At 32.6% G+C, this 17,361-nt stretch overlaps 3 protein-coding genes across 4 annotated transcripts; 1 reads left to right on the plus strand and 2 right to left on the minus strand.

The window, feature by feature from the left end:
• The first annotated feature begins 2,586 nt into the window (after positions 1-2,586).
• Positions 2,587-6,835, plus strand: LOC109169814 (laccase-14-like). The gene is made up of 6 exons (XM_019318706.1): positions 2,587-2,676; positions 3,680-3,831; positions 4,350-4,594; positions 4,764-4,892; positions 5,359-6,306; positions 6,511-6,835. The coding sequence occupies exons 1-6, from the start codon at positions 2,587-2,589 to the stop codon at positions 6,639-6,641; spliced, it is 1,695 nt and encodes a 564-aa protein (XP_019174251.1). The 3' UTR covers positions 6,642-6,835.
• Positions 6,836-7,035: 200 nt separating this feature from the next.
• On the minus strand, positions 7,036-10,786 carry LOC109170621 (laccase-15-like). Of its 2 annotated transcripts, XM_019319815.1 has the most exons (6): positions 10,783-10,786; positions 9,480-9,587; positions 9,204-9,355; positions 8,870-9,114; positions 7,654-8,727; positions 7,036-7,527 (listed from the first exon to the last, which is right to left on the minus strand). In XM_019319815.1, the coding sequence occupies exons 2-6, from the start codon at positions 9,573-9,575 to the stop codon at positions 7,397-7,399; spliced, it is 1,698 nt and encodes a 565-aa protein (XP_019175360.1). In that variant the 5' UTR covers positions 9,576-9,587; positions 10,783-10,786; the 3' UTR covers positions 7,036-7,396. The 2 variants fall into 2 exon arrangements, with proteins under 2 accessions (XP_019175360.1, XP_019175359.1); XM_019319814.1 differs by lacking the exon at positions 10,783-10,786 and having other exon boundaries at positions 9,480-9,590.
• Positions 10,787-13,680: 2,894 nt separating this feature from the next.
• LOC109170620 (laccase-14-like) lies at positions 13,681-16,696 on the minus strand. Its single transcript, XM_019319813.1, has 6 exons — positions 16,480-16,696; positions 16,202-16,353; positions 15,875-16,119; positions 15,586-15,714; positions 14,359-15,309; positions 13,681-14,034 (listed from the first exon to the last, which is right to left on the minus strand). Exons 1-6 carry the CDS (start codon positions 16,573-16,575, stop codon positions 13,904-13,906), a joined length of 1,704 nt encoding a protein of 567 aa, XP_019175358.1. The 5' UTR covers positions 16,576-16,696; the 3' UTR covers positions 13,681-13,903.
• Positions 16,697-17,361: the final 665 nt, after the last annotated feature.

Genomic DNA, 17,361 nt, shown 5'->3' on the forward strand with positions numbered 1-17,361 from the left:
TTTTTTTTGAAAACAATTTGTTTGCATTATTGCGTGTGACCGTGTGTTAATTTCCTGCTTTTTCCTATATTATCTCCTTTTGGATTCAGATATGGAAATTGTAATCTCAGTTTACAAATAATATCAAGCAATCTTATTGATTATTAGTATTATAAAAATCACTCTCTATATTGTTATGCTGTGAATTGATTATTATTATCACAAGTTAATGAAGATATATATTAGACCACAATGAAAAAATTTGAGATTCTAATAAGTTTTCAATATTCAAGAACCTAATGTTTTTGACTAAAAAAATGTCATTTTTTCACTTTGTCGGAAATCATTACGGTCTTTTATATATGTGTGTGAGGGTGCATTTTCATGAGAATCACTCATTATGAGAGAACTATGAATTTTTTAACATATATATCAGAAGCAATTAGAGAAAAAAAAAATGACAACATGCTTATAAATAATTTGAACTTTAAAGTGCACTTTGCAATATTATAAAATGCAAGTTACAACTTACAATACTAAGTCTACAAATAGTAAAACTACATAACGCATTTAAGTTGGGGATAAATCCTAAAAACTAAGCCAAGGTAAACCATAAATACTAAATTCCTAATAGCTAATAGTAAACGGTGAAACTCATGTATTAATGTAATATTTTTTTGAGTGTTACTACTTTATCAACCTATTGAAGCATAAAAAGTTAATGTTTTAATTTTACTGGTATTTGAACTTGTCACATCCTATTTAGGAGAGCCACAAAGGTGTCGTTGAAATAGCTATTTGGCTAATTAATTAATTGTAATACATTTATCTATTAATTAAATATATAATGCTTTATATTTGTAATATTAAATTTAAAAGTAAAGTAGCTAATATATTATAATCTAAAACTCTAAATTAAATAAATTGGCTTCAACATTTGACACAAATGGACAAAACTGTCATAATAGAGTACATAATAATACTTGTTTAAATACATTATATCAAACAATGTAACTATATTTAATTAGCTTATAGTAAATCTGTTGATTTTAGGACTTTTAGGGCCCACGGAGGTCCAACACAATCTGGTAAATTGGTGGATTCACCGGAAAACAAAAGGTGTAAAAAGATATATAGGAAAAGTATAGACGCAATGATTTAGGACTTTTGGGGCCACGGAGGTCCAACACAATCCGGTAGATTAGTGGATTCACCGGAAAACGAAAGGTGTAAAAAGATATATAGGAAAAGTATAGACGCAATGATTTTTACGTGAAAACCGAAAAGAAAACTAAAGGCCTTTGTGGGCGGTGCCAAGCCTAAAGACTCATTATTTTTGTAGGTATTTGTACATGTATTTGGTGGTGTAGCTATTTTGTATATAAAGATGGAGTCCTCTAGTGATGTAGGAGGAAGAGTGACGTAGGAAGAGTCCTTCCCCTTGAGAGAGAGTAGTATGTGGTCTTCTGTGAGGGAGAATGATGCCCCCATATTTGTGTTCCTTCCTTTTATAGCAGTAAGTTTAAGTAGTAGCCGTTGGGTAGTGGGTTAGGAATAAGAGGTTATGGAAATTAAAAATAAATAGGGTAATTAGTGGGCTAATAAGTTGGGGGTTAGGATGAGGTATAGATTAATAGGTAATAATATTGGGGGTTAAGGGGTAGCTAGATAAGGGGTAATTATTTTGGGGATTTATGAAGGGGTTAGAGTGGTTCAACTGGGGCTAAGCGGTTCAATCGAGTTCAAATATCAAGTATTCATCCAAATCAATTAAAAAATTAGACAGAAATAATATATTGCATCGAGTATAGAATACGGAACAAATTATAATTATACATACAAATTGAGGCACGATGGGTTTTGCAAGACTCACACGACCCAACATTGCATGCCAAACGTTATTAATGGAGGGCAGGATAAGGACTTTTTTTTTTTTTTTTAATGCCTTCATAAAACATGATATGACATTAATTAATTTTGAGAAGGGAAAATATATAAACTTGATGACTCCATTTTCAATAAGAGTTAGGTTTGGTGGGATCGTATAGAATATTTTTAACCTCTCAAAAAGTGGCCCGAAGTTGTACCAGTAATTTTGTTTTAAAAAAAATAAAAAAATCAACCAATTTAACTGTAACTAGATATACACAAATTTCAAAATGTAAAAACAAAATATGTATGTATCCAATCCTAACCCAATTGTATGTGGTCAGCCAGAAATACATATATAAATTCTTTATAATTTTATATTTTTTCTTTGTTACGTTCGATCGTGATGTGTTGATTATTTTTATTGTTATTTTTTTCTTTATAATCTTATTATATTTAACATTTAACATTTAACATATTTTTTTTTATCATATGGTATTTACCTTGTCTACGGAGTAAATTCATTGTAGAACCCAATATATGGTATTCCATGGCCAAATTTCCACATTACATTTAAAATTTTCACACTATTGTTTGTACACCTTAATTAATTGGAGTAGGATACGGTCCATAAAACCTAGATCAGCAACGTTACCTCACCTTGTATATAAAATTGAGAGGATTTGAGCAAAACATTATATTAAACATAATATTTTAATTTATAAAATGTGGTTGACTATGGAGACCTTCATTTTGCAATTCATAGTTTTTTTTCTCCTGGGAGGCATTCAAATTGGCCAAGCTGAGCTTCAACGTCATACATTCATTGTAAGTTTTTTTGTTCTTCCTTAAAAAAAAAAAAAAAAAAAAAAAAAAAAAAAAAAACATTAATTTTCACAAGTATATATTTACATGTGTATGTAACTATGTATATCAGTATATATATCTTTAATTATTCATTTCTTCTGATCTTAAAAGACGTTAAGTTTGATAAGTGACTTATAAAGCAGAGAAAATTGAATTTGTGTTAATTTAATTGAAAAAGAGTGACTTATATATTACAAAGTTACATTTAAAATTTCAAGAAATTTAATTATGTCCATAATTCCATATCGTAAATACTTTTTTTTTTAATCTTTCTTGATTAATGTATGTTTAATTTCTCTCATCTTTTGTTTTCTTTTAATCTGCCTTTAGGCTTGTTATCCCTCTAAAGAGTTTCATGCTTTATTTTTTTTTCCTTGTGATAAAAAAAATTAATTCTTGATATGATCTACCCTAAAAAAAAAAAAAAAAAAATCTTGATATGATCTTTATCTTAAAAAAGAAAAAAAGTCAGAAATCAATTTACTAATTTTTGCTCCGAAGAGAGAGAGAGAGAGAGAATGTTTCATTTAAAAAAAAAAAAAATCTAAATCACTCAACCTTCCTACCAATTAAGTTTGCATGAGTCAGATTAATATAAAAATAATTTTATCAAAAAATATATATACAAATAATAATTTATACTCCATATGAGTTGGATTAATATAATATGAAAATAATACACACACACACACACACATTATAATAATCTATATTCTATACTCCATATGTTTTTATGCATGTGTTAAAGAATACCCAAAAAAAAAAAAAAAAAAAAAAAAAAAAAAAAAAAAAAAACTTAATTAATCCCATTGTGTTTGGCTTAGATAGGTACACACTACACACATTTAATACCACTTTTTTTTTTTAAAAGTCTCTTTATAACTAAAATAATTTGTTTAACTTAAAATGTAAATTTGTATCCAAATCTTACCATCCATTTTTATCACCTATATATTATGTGTAGGTGAAAGAAGCTCTGTACACAAGGCTGTGTAGTAGCAAGAATATATTGACTGTGAATGGAACATTTCCTGGACCAACTCTATATGCAAATAGAGGGGACACAATAATAATCGATGTAATTAATCAAGGAAGTGAAAATATTACCCTACATTGGTAAGTATTATTCTCTTAAATTCAATCTTTTTTAAATTAAAAAAAAAAAATTATAATCTTAAAAAGTATATAGACATTTGACTTTTCCCGTGTGCTAGCTACATGTACAATATTTTATTTGGGCCAATCCTAATCGAGTTGGTAGTATAGTTACTAGTAACCACAACATTCTAAGTTCAACTTAAATAAGAACTGTCCAGTAACCTTCTTGTTTTGAGCTAGTCCGCTATAATACTTTATTTTGACCAACCTATGATTTAAGGGTCATACTTGTGTGATCCGTGAGATGCAAATGTAATACTTATACTAGCAAATGCAATACTAATTATGGATAATTTGTTATTTACAAGGAAAAACATAGTACTTTTGATGACAAGTACAAATGTAATACTTTTACTTTTTGATGTAAAAGTAGTATTTTTTTTTAAAGTATTATATTTTCCCTTATAAGTAATAAAATTAAATATAATACTAATTATCACTGATTTATTTTTGGACTCCTTAAATGTGATACTTAGGCACGGTGTGAAACAACCAAGAAATCCATGGTCGGATGGTCCGGAGTACATAACTCAATGTCCTATTCAACCTGGCACAAATTTTAGCCAAACAATCAAATTATCAGACGAGGAAGGAACATTGTGGTGGCACGCCCATAGTGGTTGGTCTCGAGCCACGGTGCACGGTGTTATTATTATCTATCCCACTAATGGAATTAAATACCCTTTTCCTAAGCCTCAAGCTGAAGTGCCCATCATTTTTGGTATATATGCGATCTTACACTTCTGATCTATTATGTATACTTTAATTTGTATTTTTTTTTTTTTGAAAATACTTTAATTTGTATTTGGTTCTCATAATACTTTAATTTGTATTTGGTTCTCATAATAATTTGATATTTTTCAAAAAACAAAATGTTAAAATTGGAACAGCACAATGGTGGAAGAGCGATATACAAGCAGTATATAAAGAGTTGATAGCAAGTGGGGGACAAGAAATTATCTCAGACGCATTTTTTATTAATGGCCAACCTGGAGATTTATACCCATGTTCAAAAAATGGTAATGTATTTTCCGGCAATCTCGTTCTTAATATTCTGGTAGTGTTGACCCGCTATTTGACTACTTCTGTAATGATAAAATCAACACTATCATTCTGTCAAGTCAGGAAATGAAGGTCTTGCTTGCACGAATTTAGCTCAATAGTTCAGTAAATAATATTTGAGAGAAAAGACCAAGTTAAGGTTCGAATTTCAACCGTGCTAGCGTGGGGATTATGTGAAAAGATTTCTTGTGAACATCTGCATTTAATCATTTTTGTTGAGCCATTGATTCACCATAATTTACATTCTCTTAAATGTTTTATCCGATCCAAATGTGGAGAGCTCTTAGAATTGGGGATTTAATCTTTTGGGAGATGGAAACGAAGGTCCTTTGTACAAGAAATTTTGCACAAGTAACATTGTTGCGTTACAAATTTCAATAGTCTTTGAAAGCTAATTAAAAGGTTGTTTAATTGAAATTGCAGATACGTTTACGTTAACGGTGGATAGTGGAAAGACATATTTGCTTCGAATGGTGAACAGCGCGATGAACTTCATCCTCTTCTTCTCCGTCGCAAACCACCAACTCACGGTGGTCGGAACGGACGGCAGCTACGTAAAACCGTTCAAGAGTGACTATATCGCCATATCTCCCGGTCAAACCATTGACCTTTTGCTCAAAGCCGACCAAACGCCGAACCGTTATTACATGGCTGCAAAGGCATACAACTCGGTCCCTCTGCTCCACTACGACAACTCCACCGCCACCGCCATCCTCCAATATTCAAAATATTCCCCGGCGGATCCTTCACCGCCGTTACCCAATCTTCCGAATTCTAACGACACGAACGCATCCGTTAGTTTTACCAGGAACCTCCGGAGTTTAGCCGACGAGAATCATCCGATTAATGTCCCCCTGAACGTGACAACTAACCTATTTTTCGCGGTTTCCGTCAACACGCTGCCGTGCGAAAACGGTAAGGCATGCGCCGGAATTAATGGCAGCCGGCTCGCCGCTAGTATGAATAACAACAGCTTTGTTCTCCCGCCTATCGACATACTTCAGGCTTATTACAAGATGATCGGCGGTGTTTACGGCGATGAATTCCCCCATTTTCCACCCTTTCCATTCAACTATACCGCCGGCGATCTTCCGGCTAAGCTGCTGCAGGCGAACCGGGCGACGGAAGTGGTAGTACTTGAATATGGACGGACGGTGGAGATTGTTCTCCAAGGGACTTCTTTGTTGTCGGGCATTGATCACCCATTTCACTTGCACGGATACAGTTTCTACGTTGTCGGGTCGGGTTTCGGGAATTTTGATAAAGACAAAGATCCTTCCAACTATAATCTTGTCGATCCTCCTCTAGTTAACACTATTGCTGTTGCTAAAAGCTCGTGGACTGCCATAAGATTCAAGGCCGAAAATCCAGGTCAATACTGTCCCAACCTTTTTTTTTTTTTTTTTTTAATATATATAATATATATATTCTTCCAAAAGGCTGAACCCCAACCCTTAGATCACACCCTGACCTGACAGAGCATTTAGAATATAATATATATTAATAATACGCTTGCTAATATATATTGTATCTTGCAAGTTAAAACTAATTTTATTATTTAATTAAAATTGTTAGGAGTATGGTTTATGCATTGTCACTTCCAGCGACATACAAGTTGGGGAATGGATATGGCATTTATAGTCAAAGACGGCAACGAAAGAAAGCAGAAGATGCTGCCTCCACCACCATATATGCCTAAATGCTAGTTCATACTTTTGGATGATGATTGATAATTATGCTCAAGATATCAAATTGCTATAATGTGACAATAAAGAATTGTTTGTGTTGGCTTAGGCTATAGGCTCTTAGACTGTCTTAGTTGAGTGGCTTATTGGTTCATCAACTTTTATTGGTGACTTGTTTTCTATTCATTAATGATAGTTTCATTTTGTTGATTCAAACAAAAAAAATAAAAAAAATCATGCCATTTGCCTAAGATTTCGTAGGGAGATTTTAGATTAAGTTTTCATTACCACAAGTTGCATTAAGAAAATAGAATTATATTGAAAAGGTGAGAGGAGCTAATGTGGGAGATAACTTGCAAGTGAATTCCAATTAAAACGATGACAGAAAATAAAAACAAATAAAAGATAGGCCATAGATATTTATTGAGGACCAGTAAATACACTTTCAAAACATATTACAACAAATTATTAGTACAATATAATGTGAAAATAGTACAATACAAGAAAAGACATTACACACTCCTCATTTTCATTTTCGTAGGAAAAAAAAATTCAAGCAAAATCATATAAATCTAGAAAGAGTGACTCCAACCCCATCAACCAAAAGCAACAGTTAGACTCTGTTTGGTGAGGTATTATAGACTGCCAAATTAAATCAAGCCGTTGAGAGTTCAGAGTAGAGTGATTACAAGTTATTTTTTTTTTTAAAATAGTGAAAGTAAATAATAAACAAACTCAAAATCAAAATTGAAAGATGATCAATTATTCTTCAATTTTCAACATTTGGGCATATCCGGTGGGGGTGGTAACACTTTTTGGTTGGACCGCTTTCCATTTTTAACAATGAATGCCATTTCCATTCCCCAAGTTGCATGTCGTTCAAAATGACAATGCATAAACCACACTCCTGTTTAAAAATAAAAGGAAAAAATATGTAAATATACAGTGGCCTGGTCTCAATATATATATCTATCAGTAACAAGAATGTAATAAAATACTCCGTATATAACAAGGAATAAGGTTATTGACGTACCAGGATTATCTGCTTTGAATCTAATGGCAGTCCAACCATTCCTCGGAACTGAAATTGTGTTCACCAGAGGTGGGTCCACAAGATTATAGTTCTGGGGATCGGTGGTCTTGTTGAAATTCCCAAAACCCCAACCCACCACGTAAAAACTGTATCCGTGCAAATGCATGGGATGATCGATTCCAGAAAGCAAATTGGTTCCCTGGAAAACAAGCTCCACAACCGTGCCATATTCCAGTACTTTCACTTCCGTTCTCCGGTCAGGCAGCCGGAGCACAACGGACAGATTACTCGCCGTGAAGTTGAAGTTCAAGGGTGGAAAATCTGGAAATTCTCTGGTGAAAACTTGGTTGATGTTCTTGTAGTAAGCCTGAAGAATGTCAATTCTAGGGAGAGAAAAGGTTAAGTTGTTAATACTAGCCGAAAACCGACTCCCCCTCGGGCCGGCGCATGAGTTATTCGTGCACGGCAATGTATTAAGTGAAATAGTGTACAAAAGATTTGTCGTGACATTCAACGGGACATTTATGGGGTGTTTCTTGTCGGCTAAGCTTCGGAGTTTTGCTGTAAAAGTAACGGAAGAGTTTGTATCGTTGAAGACTGGGAGATTAGGCATGATTGGCGATGAAGATGGTGTGTAATTGCCGCGGTATTCAACGACAGCGGTGGTGGTGTTGCGGTTGAATAAGGCGCCGGGAGCGCTGCTATATGCCCTAGCCGCCATGTAGTAGTGGTTGCGGGGCTGATTGGCTTCCACCAAGAAGTCAATGGTTTGGCCTGGAGATATGGCAATATAATCGCTCGTGAAAGGCTTCATATAACTACCGTCAGATCCAACCACTGTGATATTGTGGTTGGCGATGGAGAAAAACATAATGTTATTCATCACTGCATTCACCATTCGTAGCATATATGTCTTTCCATATTCCACGGTTAGCTTGAATGTATCATTTTTGGAGCATGGAAATAGATCCCCAGGCTGGCCATTGATCATATAAGCATCAGAGATGTTTGGATCTCCTCCACTAGCAGTAAACTCAGTAAGAACATCTTTTATATCACTCTTCCACCATTCTCCTGCATTTGAAGAATTAATTAAATATATAATGTTTTTATGGATTAGAATATTATACCTATATATTCCCAAAGAACAACGTAACCTGGTCGGTTGGTGCATATAAATATAATAAATGTGACATATAATAATATGTATAAATACCTAATATGATGGGCACTTCAGCTGAGGGTTTAGGGAAAGGAAATCGGCTTCCCTTCTTAGGATAAATCAGAAGGGCACCATGCACTGTGGCACGAGACCAGTCACTATGAGCATGCCACCACAATGTACCTTCTTCATCAGAAAGCACTATCTTTTGACTAAATTTAGTTCCTGGTTGAATAGGACACTGTGTTACAAATTCAGGACCATCTGCCCAGGGAAATCTCGGCATTTTTACTCCATGCCTGCAAAAAACCTAGATCGATTAGTTATATTTTGTTATAATAATGTATACGAGTTCCAACTTAACTAGCTAGGGTAAAAAAAAAAATACCAATGGATGGTTATATTTTCGGATCCTTTGTTATAAACGTCCACAATTACTGTATCTCCTACAGTGGCATAAAGAACCGGTCCGGGGAACTTCCCGTTCACCGTCAAGATCTTCTTACTGCTGCAAAGTTTCGTGTATGGAGTCTCTTCAATCTGCAGATTATATATAAGAATGAATACATACATGGCATAAGTATAAGCAAAAGCTCGATGAATGGAATATAATAAAATGATCCCCCGGCCCCAATACTATAAATGAAGATATATATAAGCTTACAGTGAATTTGTGACGATGAATAACAGAAGCTTCAGCAGCTACAAGGCTACAAAGAAGCATAAACTGGAGAACCAAAACGTTGGAAACCGACCACATTATGAAACTAAGTATTGTAAAAAACAATGGATTTTTGTTTTGGTTGATAGATGATGGACTTGTGCTCTGAAGATGAATGTATTTATAGATAGATGTGCGATGAAGGATCGGAGGAATGTATCTGGAAAGAAGTAATTAAGTTGACAAAGAAGACGAAGAAGAATTAGTCACATTTTAATTAACCACTACGTTGTTTATAATTAATTTGTTTGTTTATGTGAATACAGAATATATATAATTGGTAAAGAAACCCCGTGTATGGCTTAGCCAATCATCTGACTTTTCTGTGCGTTAGAATGATTATATTGTTTGGAATGAATAACAAGTAATTACAAAAGTCCCCAAATCCAGCTTGCAGCGACCACTCAACTAACCGGCTGCTTCTACTTTTTTTTTTTTGTTTTTTTTGTTTTTTTTTTTTAAATAATAATAATAATAATAATATGCACAGCCTCCTGGCCGCGTTTCATTATTTTCCTACAACTTTACCCCAAAAAAAAAAAAAAAGTCCAAAAACTGGAAAGTCTCTGCACTTTTAACCGAACGTTGAAAAAAAAAACAAATAAATTAATAAATAAATAAAACAAAAACAAAAACAAAAAGAAAAGTTCAAACATCATAGTAATAATAAACTAAAAATCCGCAATGAGCACATGCATTATATTCTAATACTCCTTGCGATTTCTCTCGTATCATATCCTCTTCAAGAAATCGTGTGATATTAGAAAAAATTATGTGACCTGTAAATAAAATTTGAATCTTTATCATCGTATTAAGTGTTTGTCATTATATTAAAAGATATATAATTTTTAGTATTGATAAACCTTTGATCTAACAATTATCGCATCTTATTATCGAAATATGGAGCTAACAAATTAATACGCAATTATAATGAAATAAAGTCATGTTGCGCGTTCGTTAATAACTATAACTTTTGGTATAATAAGTGTTTGATCTCGGCATTTGCATGTAGCGCGCAAAACTTTGATATATACTTCCTTTTGAGTTGCTAAAGTTAGATTTAAAAAAAAAAAAAAAAATTCTAATGAACCCGAGCCTTATAAATCGATTGTATAAAATTTCTTAATTTCGAGATTGAAGTTCAAATTTCACTAGTTCTTTAATGATACTCCTTTTAAATTGGCCTGTGAAACAAAAATCAATATTATTAGTGTGAAATAAATAACACAACATGAGGCAAATGCATAATAAACAAAGTCTAATGTATCACTAATTTGATAACTAAGTATATAATATAATAATAATTTATTCATTTATATATCATTAACCTTTTTAGGTATAGATGCAATTACGTTTAAACATATGACCTTACTTTAATGTCTAGAGCATGCATTATTAGGTATTTCGTTGTATTCAATTCATAAATTAAACTATAAACTACCTTTCAAAAAAAAAAACAAAAAAACAAAAAAACTATAAACTAAGGCGGCTTACCAATTCATGCTTTAAGGATGAATTACGCAGGTTTTTATTTTGTTTTTTGTGTTTTTTGTGTTTTTTTTTTTTTTTTTTTTTTTTTTTTGTAACGAGGGAAACCCTACCATGTAAAAAAAAAAAAAAAGTAAATTACAGTAAAAAAAAATTCTATGTTACAGGCTTAATCGAAAAAATACAGTTAAGAATTGAATTCGTGGTCATTGAAATAATATTAGAATCATGTTATACCCATTTAGTCACCCAAAATTCATTAAAAAAAAAAAATTATTTGGTTGAGTCAATGATTATATATTGACCTACCAGTCATTATTTACATTATAATCATGTGTTAAAATTAAAAATAAATTAGGTAACATAATTATGTCGTATACTTCATGTATGTACTCATGTAAACAACTCATAAGGGACATTTTATATTTAGCACGTTGGCCATAGCACTATGGTAATTAACCTTAATTATATATTCCCATATAGGCGCTGAGTATCATATATATGGTCCATCATATCAACTGTTCCACCTTGTATATAAATTCTACAGGGTTATTTACTTTAATTTGAACAAAACATTCAATAAATATAACGAAGAATATATTAATAAAATGTATTCTTCTATAAACTAAATTAAAATGTGGTCAATTATGAAGGTTTTCATTTTTTTTAAAAAATGAAGGTTTTCATTTGGCAATTCGTAGGTTTACTTTTTCTCTTGGTAGGTGTTATTTCAACTTATTGACAAATTAATTATATCGTGTATCTTATAAAATGAACCGTTATACATATTTATTTGTAGTATATTATAAATTTATTTTTTAATAGATTTTTTATATTTTGATATAAGTTTATTTTTATTGTATTGCAAATTCATTTTTAATGTATTCATGATTAAAATGAACATATAGTACACAAAAATTGAACCTATATTTCATTTTTAATGTATTCATGATTAAAATGAACATATAGTACACAAAAATTGAACCTATAATATATTAAGATGAAAAGTTGGGTTCAAGTTTTCAACGCCATACATTCATTGTAAGTTCTGTTATACATCCTCCAAATATATCAATTTTCACAAGTTACATGTGTGTATGTATAGGTATTATTCATAAAAAATCAATTTCAAAACTTAAGTTGTCTTTTTTTTTTTTTAAAAAAAGACTTTTAGTGACGAGGGAGGCTCATAGCCACTATTCAAAAGTGTAATAAATCTTGGTGCTCTAGTATAATAGCTCGCAAATCACACATAAAATATATTTTATACTAAGAAGATCATGTATTATGGGTTTAACTAAATTTTTTTTAATAAGAATTGAATTTGTGACCTTAAGATGTTTTTTTTTTTAATGTATCATATGGGTATATGGTTTATGAGACGTACAATACAATTTTAAACTAAATTTAATAATTTATTACGGTGTATATGAAAAGGAATATAGCTTATTACAAGTATTACACTTTAAATTCTGTTATAAAGTAATTGGTAAAATCACATTAATCACACGCTTTTCATCTTAATTTTTTCTTTCTAATCTCTTTAAATATACGTCAAATAAATTTAGCTTGAAGGACGTAATAATTTGCTCATATCCCACTACATTGCCACCACTCTTATTAAATTATTATGTACTCATCATAAAAAACTCGTGAATTATATGTATTCAATAACAAGTAGCAACATATATATATGTAGGGGAAATTAAAGAAGCTAGACCACACTTTTTTTTTTTTTTTTTTTATCGAAACACTAATCCTATTTGTGTTGGCCTGGGTTAGTTGTATATATTCTGCAGAAGTGAACTCGATCGAGCCTTCTAGTTAAAATTGAAAATATTTTTCTAAACTTGTGATATATAAAATTTCTTAGAAATGGATGTTTGTATGTTTTGAACACGTTTTTTCACACACACACAAGATCATTTCTTATCCATATAATTAAAAGTTTTCAAACATATTTCTTAAAAATAAATTCATTTTAATGGTCTAAATGAAAAATAAAATAAATTGAGTCAACATTTGAAACGAGACTTTTTATTTATTGCTCTGGCTCATGTGTATCTCTATATAAATATTTTTTAGAATTCTTTAACGTGATATTACTGATGTATATACCAAAGTTGATCCTCCAACCTTGCAATTATTCCACCAAACTATTAGGTTATATAATGTATTATTTTTAATTATCAACCCAATAGATAATCAATATTTTTTTTATTAACCAACACTGTCACCCCAAATTACAATATAGGCAACCAAACCTAGAGGGTCCACCTAGTTCCTTAACCTTGATTGTGAAACCTAGCTATTTTAACTAGAGTTCTACTATATAGACTCCCAAAATTCTACTGCCTTATTTATACTCTCTGAGGTGGCAATCTAGGATTGGTTATTTTCAGCATGTGGGTCCACGAAAAAATGTCTACATGAAGAGCATGTGAGAGAGAGAGTACAAGTTGGAAGTTTAAAATGAGAGTACATCAAGTATTTTCATTTTAGTTATGTGATCATCAACTCGATCAATTATGTTCCCAACAAATTATTTTATACTTAGAAATTATGAGTTTAATTTTTGTCAATATTCTTTTAAAATAGTTCATTTTACGATGTAGATCATAATACATAATATAATAATTAGTTCAGGGGAGGTGGATGAGCAAAGACAATGTATAATATTTATTTATCGAGGACCAAAATGTAATTACACTTTACAAGCTTATTTCAACAAATTATTAGTACAATGTGGAATAATACAACAAATGAACAAAGACATTACAAGCTATTTTAGTAAATTAAACAGTATAAATTAAATTATTAAATAAATAATAAAGTAACAAATAATCAAAATTACTAATTAAATATTATTCAATCTAGCTTCAACATTTGGGCATATCTGGTGGAGGCGGCAACACTCTTTCACTGGATCGCTTTCCATCTTTAACAATGAATGTCATTTCCATTCCCCAACTTGCATGTCGTTCAAAATGACAATGCATAAACCACACCCCTGTTTTCAAATCAAAAAAAAAAAAAAAAAAAAAAAAAAAAAAAAAAAAAAAAAACATTAATATTGTACTAATGATATGGTATACTAACATTCCTAGATAATGAGATTAATGGGTTGATTGGGGCAATTTTAGTCACGTTAGGTCGTTAATTTAGTAATTAATCACAATGTTACAAGTTTCACTCCGAATATATGGTGGTCTACATACTGACATTCTTAGTTTGGTTTGAGATTGGTTTAATTACCTTTATCCTTGAATAGTGAATATGGTTTTAACTTAGCTTCCTATTTACTAGAAAAAGGTTGATTGATTAGTTGACTTACCAGGATTATCTGCAACGAATCTAATGGCTGTCCATCCGTTTCTGGGAACTGCAATTGTGTTCATCAAAGGTGGATCCACAAGATTATAGGTCTGGGGATCTCTTGTCCTGTTGAAATTCCCAAAACCCCAACCTACCACGTAAAAACTGTATCCGTGCAAATGCATGGGATGATCGATTCCAGAAAGCAAATTTGTTCCTTGAAAAACAAGCTCCACAACTGAGCCATATTCCAAAACTTTGACTTCCGTTCTCCGGTCATGCTGCCGGAGCGTAACGGACAGATTACTCCCCGTGAAGTCGAAGTTCAACGGCGGGAAATCAGGAAATTGTTTCCCATAAACTCCATTGATGTGCTTGTGGTAAGCTTGAAGAATGTCAATTTTCGGGAGAATAAAGCTTATGTTGTTCACGCTAGCGGCAAACCGACTTCCCCTAATAGGGCTTGTGCATGATGAATTATCTGGGCACGGCAATGTATTAATCGAAACAGAGTACAACAAATTAGTCGTCACGTTCAGCGGAACATTCACAGGGTGTTTCGAGTCGGCTAAGCTTCTCAGTTTTCCGGTAAAAGTAACGGATGAATTGATGTCGTTGAAAACTGGGAGAGTAGGCCTAAGCGGTGACGAAGATGGAGTGTAGTTTCCGCGGTATTCAACGACGGCAGTGGTGGTGTTGCGGTTGAACGCCGCCCCGGGAGCACTGCTGTAGGGCTGAGCCTCCATGTAATAGTGGTTGAGGGGCTGATTGGCTTCCAGCAAAAAGTCAATGGTTTGCCCGGGAGATATGGCGATGTAATCACTCTTGAACGGCTTTAGATAGCTGCCGTCAGATCCGACGACGGTGATCTGGTGGTTGGCGATTGAGAAGAACATGATGTTGTTCATCACTGCATTCACCATTCGTAGCAGATACGTTTTTCCATATTCAACGTTTATCTTGAATGTATCTGCGGATCCCAAAAAAAAAAAAAAAAAAACATGATCAGTAATTGCATGTTACTATATATGATCCAATTTATTGATCCCAGCTTAAGAGTGGAGTCCAGTATTCTGTTATCGAAATGTTGCACTGACGATTAGGCATGTACAAGAAAATAAATTTACACTACTTTTCTATTAGTTATAGCTTTTAGGGGTTTTAACATCCATGGTAATAAGTCCTTAATCAGACAGAACTATTTTTGTGGTGTGAGATGGATTGAAATATATAAATGTATATATACCATTTTTGGAGCATGGATATCGATCCCCTGGCTGGCCATTGATCATATAAGCATCAGAGACAGCTGGATCTCCACCACTGGAAAGAAACTGGCTGAGAACTTGTGATATATCACTCTTCCACCATTCTCCTGCATTTCAAATTTTACATTTAGTTATTTATTATTATATTCCATAAATATTGAATACAAGAGCAATATCGAACTGAACAAAAAAGAAGCAATAATGCAATGCAATGGAAGCTGATATAAATTTTTCATATTGTTATATATATGAAATATACATATATACCTAATATGATGGGCACTTCAGCTGAGGGTTTAGGGAAAGGAAATTGGCTTCCCTTACTAGGATAAACCAAAAGGGCACCATGCACAGTGGCACGAGACCAATCACTATGGGCATGCCACCACAATGTGCCTTCCTCATCAGAAAGTACTATTCTCTGGCTGAATTTAGTTCCTGGTCGAATAGGGCATTGAGTTATGAACTCTGGACCGTCCGACCATGGATTTCTAGGCTGTTTCACTCCATGCCTGCACGGAAATATAGCTAAGTTATATTTGTTCTAATAATATATATATCAGTTCCAAGTTCCAACTAGGGTAAGAAATATACCAATGGATGGTTATATTTTCGGATCCTTTGTTATAAACATCCACAATGACTGTATCTCCTTTAGTGGCATAAAGAACCGGTCCGGGGAACTTCCCATTCACCGTCAAGATCTTCTTACTGCTGCAAAGCTTCGTGTATGGAGTCTCTTCAATCTGCACATTATAAATAATGCATGCATGGCATAAGAATAAGCAAAACTTTAAAAAGCTTAATGGATTGGAATAAAATAAAATGGTCCTCCTAACACTAGCTATAAATGAAGATTTATATAAGCTTACAATGAATTTGTGACGATGAACAACAGCAGCTTCTGTAGCTAAAAGGCTACAAAGAAGCATAAACTGGAGAACCAAAACTTTGGAAACCGACCACATTATAGTGATATGATGAAACAAACACTATTTGGTTGTGTAATCTGTGCAAATTAAATGTACGTGACAATACTTTGGAATGAATTTTTGGGTGGTTGTTGATGAACTTCTGGTCTGAGGATGCGTGTATTTATAGACGAGAGATGCGCGTTGAAGGAAGAATGGGGTTGGCGGGGAAGAACTATGTTACGTTGACAAGGATTAAGTCACATTTTAATTATAAAACCATACCACTTCAATTCGTATACCAGGATGTTTTGTAATCATTTGTTTCACGTACCAAGGAATGAAGAAAACCGTGTTTGATTTGGTTGGTCCAATGTCTGACTTGTCTTTGCGTTTGAAATTTGAATAATGGATATTTGATTTGGAGTAAAAAGGATTCGAATTATTGAAGGTCAATATTCCTTGCTACCAGCTAGACATCGATACGATATGATCGGCTGCTCGTACAATTCCTACAAGCTACGCTGGCAAAAAAGAAAACATTATATTGTGAATTAGTAATAAATTAAAAACCTTATTAATGAAAACATGCATCATAAACTAGAATTAATTACTTACTATTAGGTGCAACTTCAGCCGAGTTAGTCGATCAGACTGTTGATTTAATAACCACAAGGTTACAAATTTGATTCTCAACGAAAGCGGGAGTTTACCGTCGATGCACACCCTCGAAGAATAAATGTGAATTTCCCTCATCATTCAAAAAAAAAATAAAATTACTTACTAATTAATTCAACATTATTATTATTATTATTACTCCGTATTATTATTATTATAATTATT

This window comes from Ipomoea nil, unplaced genomic scaffold (assembly GCF_001879475.1).
Source record: "Ipomoea nil cultivar Tokyo-kokei standard unplaced genomic scaffold, Asagao_1.1 scaffold3321, whole genome shotgun sequence".
NCBI classification, from domain to species: domain Eukaryota; kingdom Viridiplantae; phylum Streptophyta; class Magnoliopsida; order Solanales; family Convolvulaceae; genus Ipomoea; species Ipomoea nil.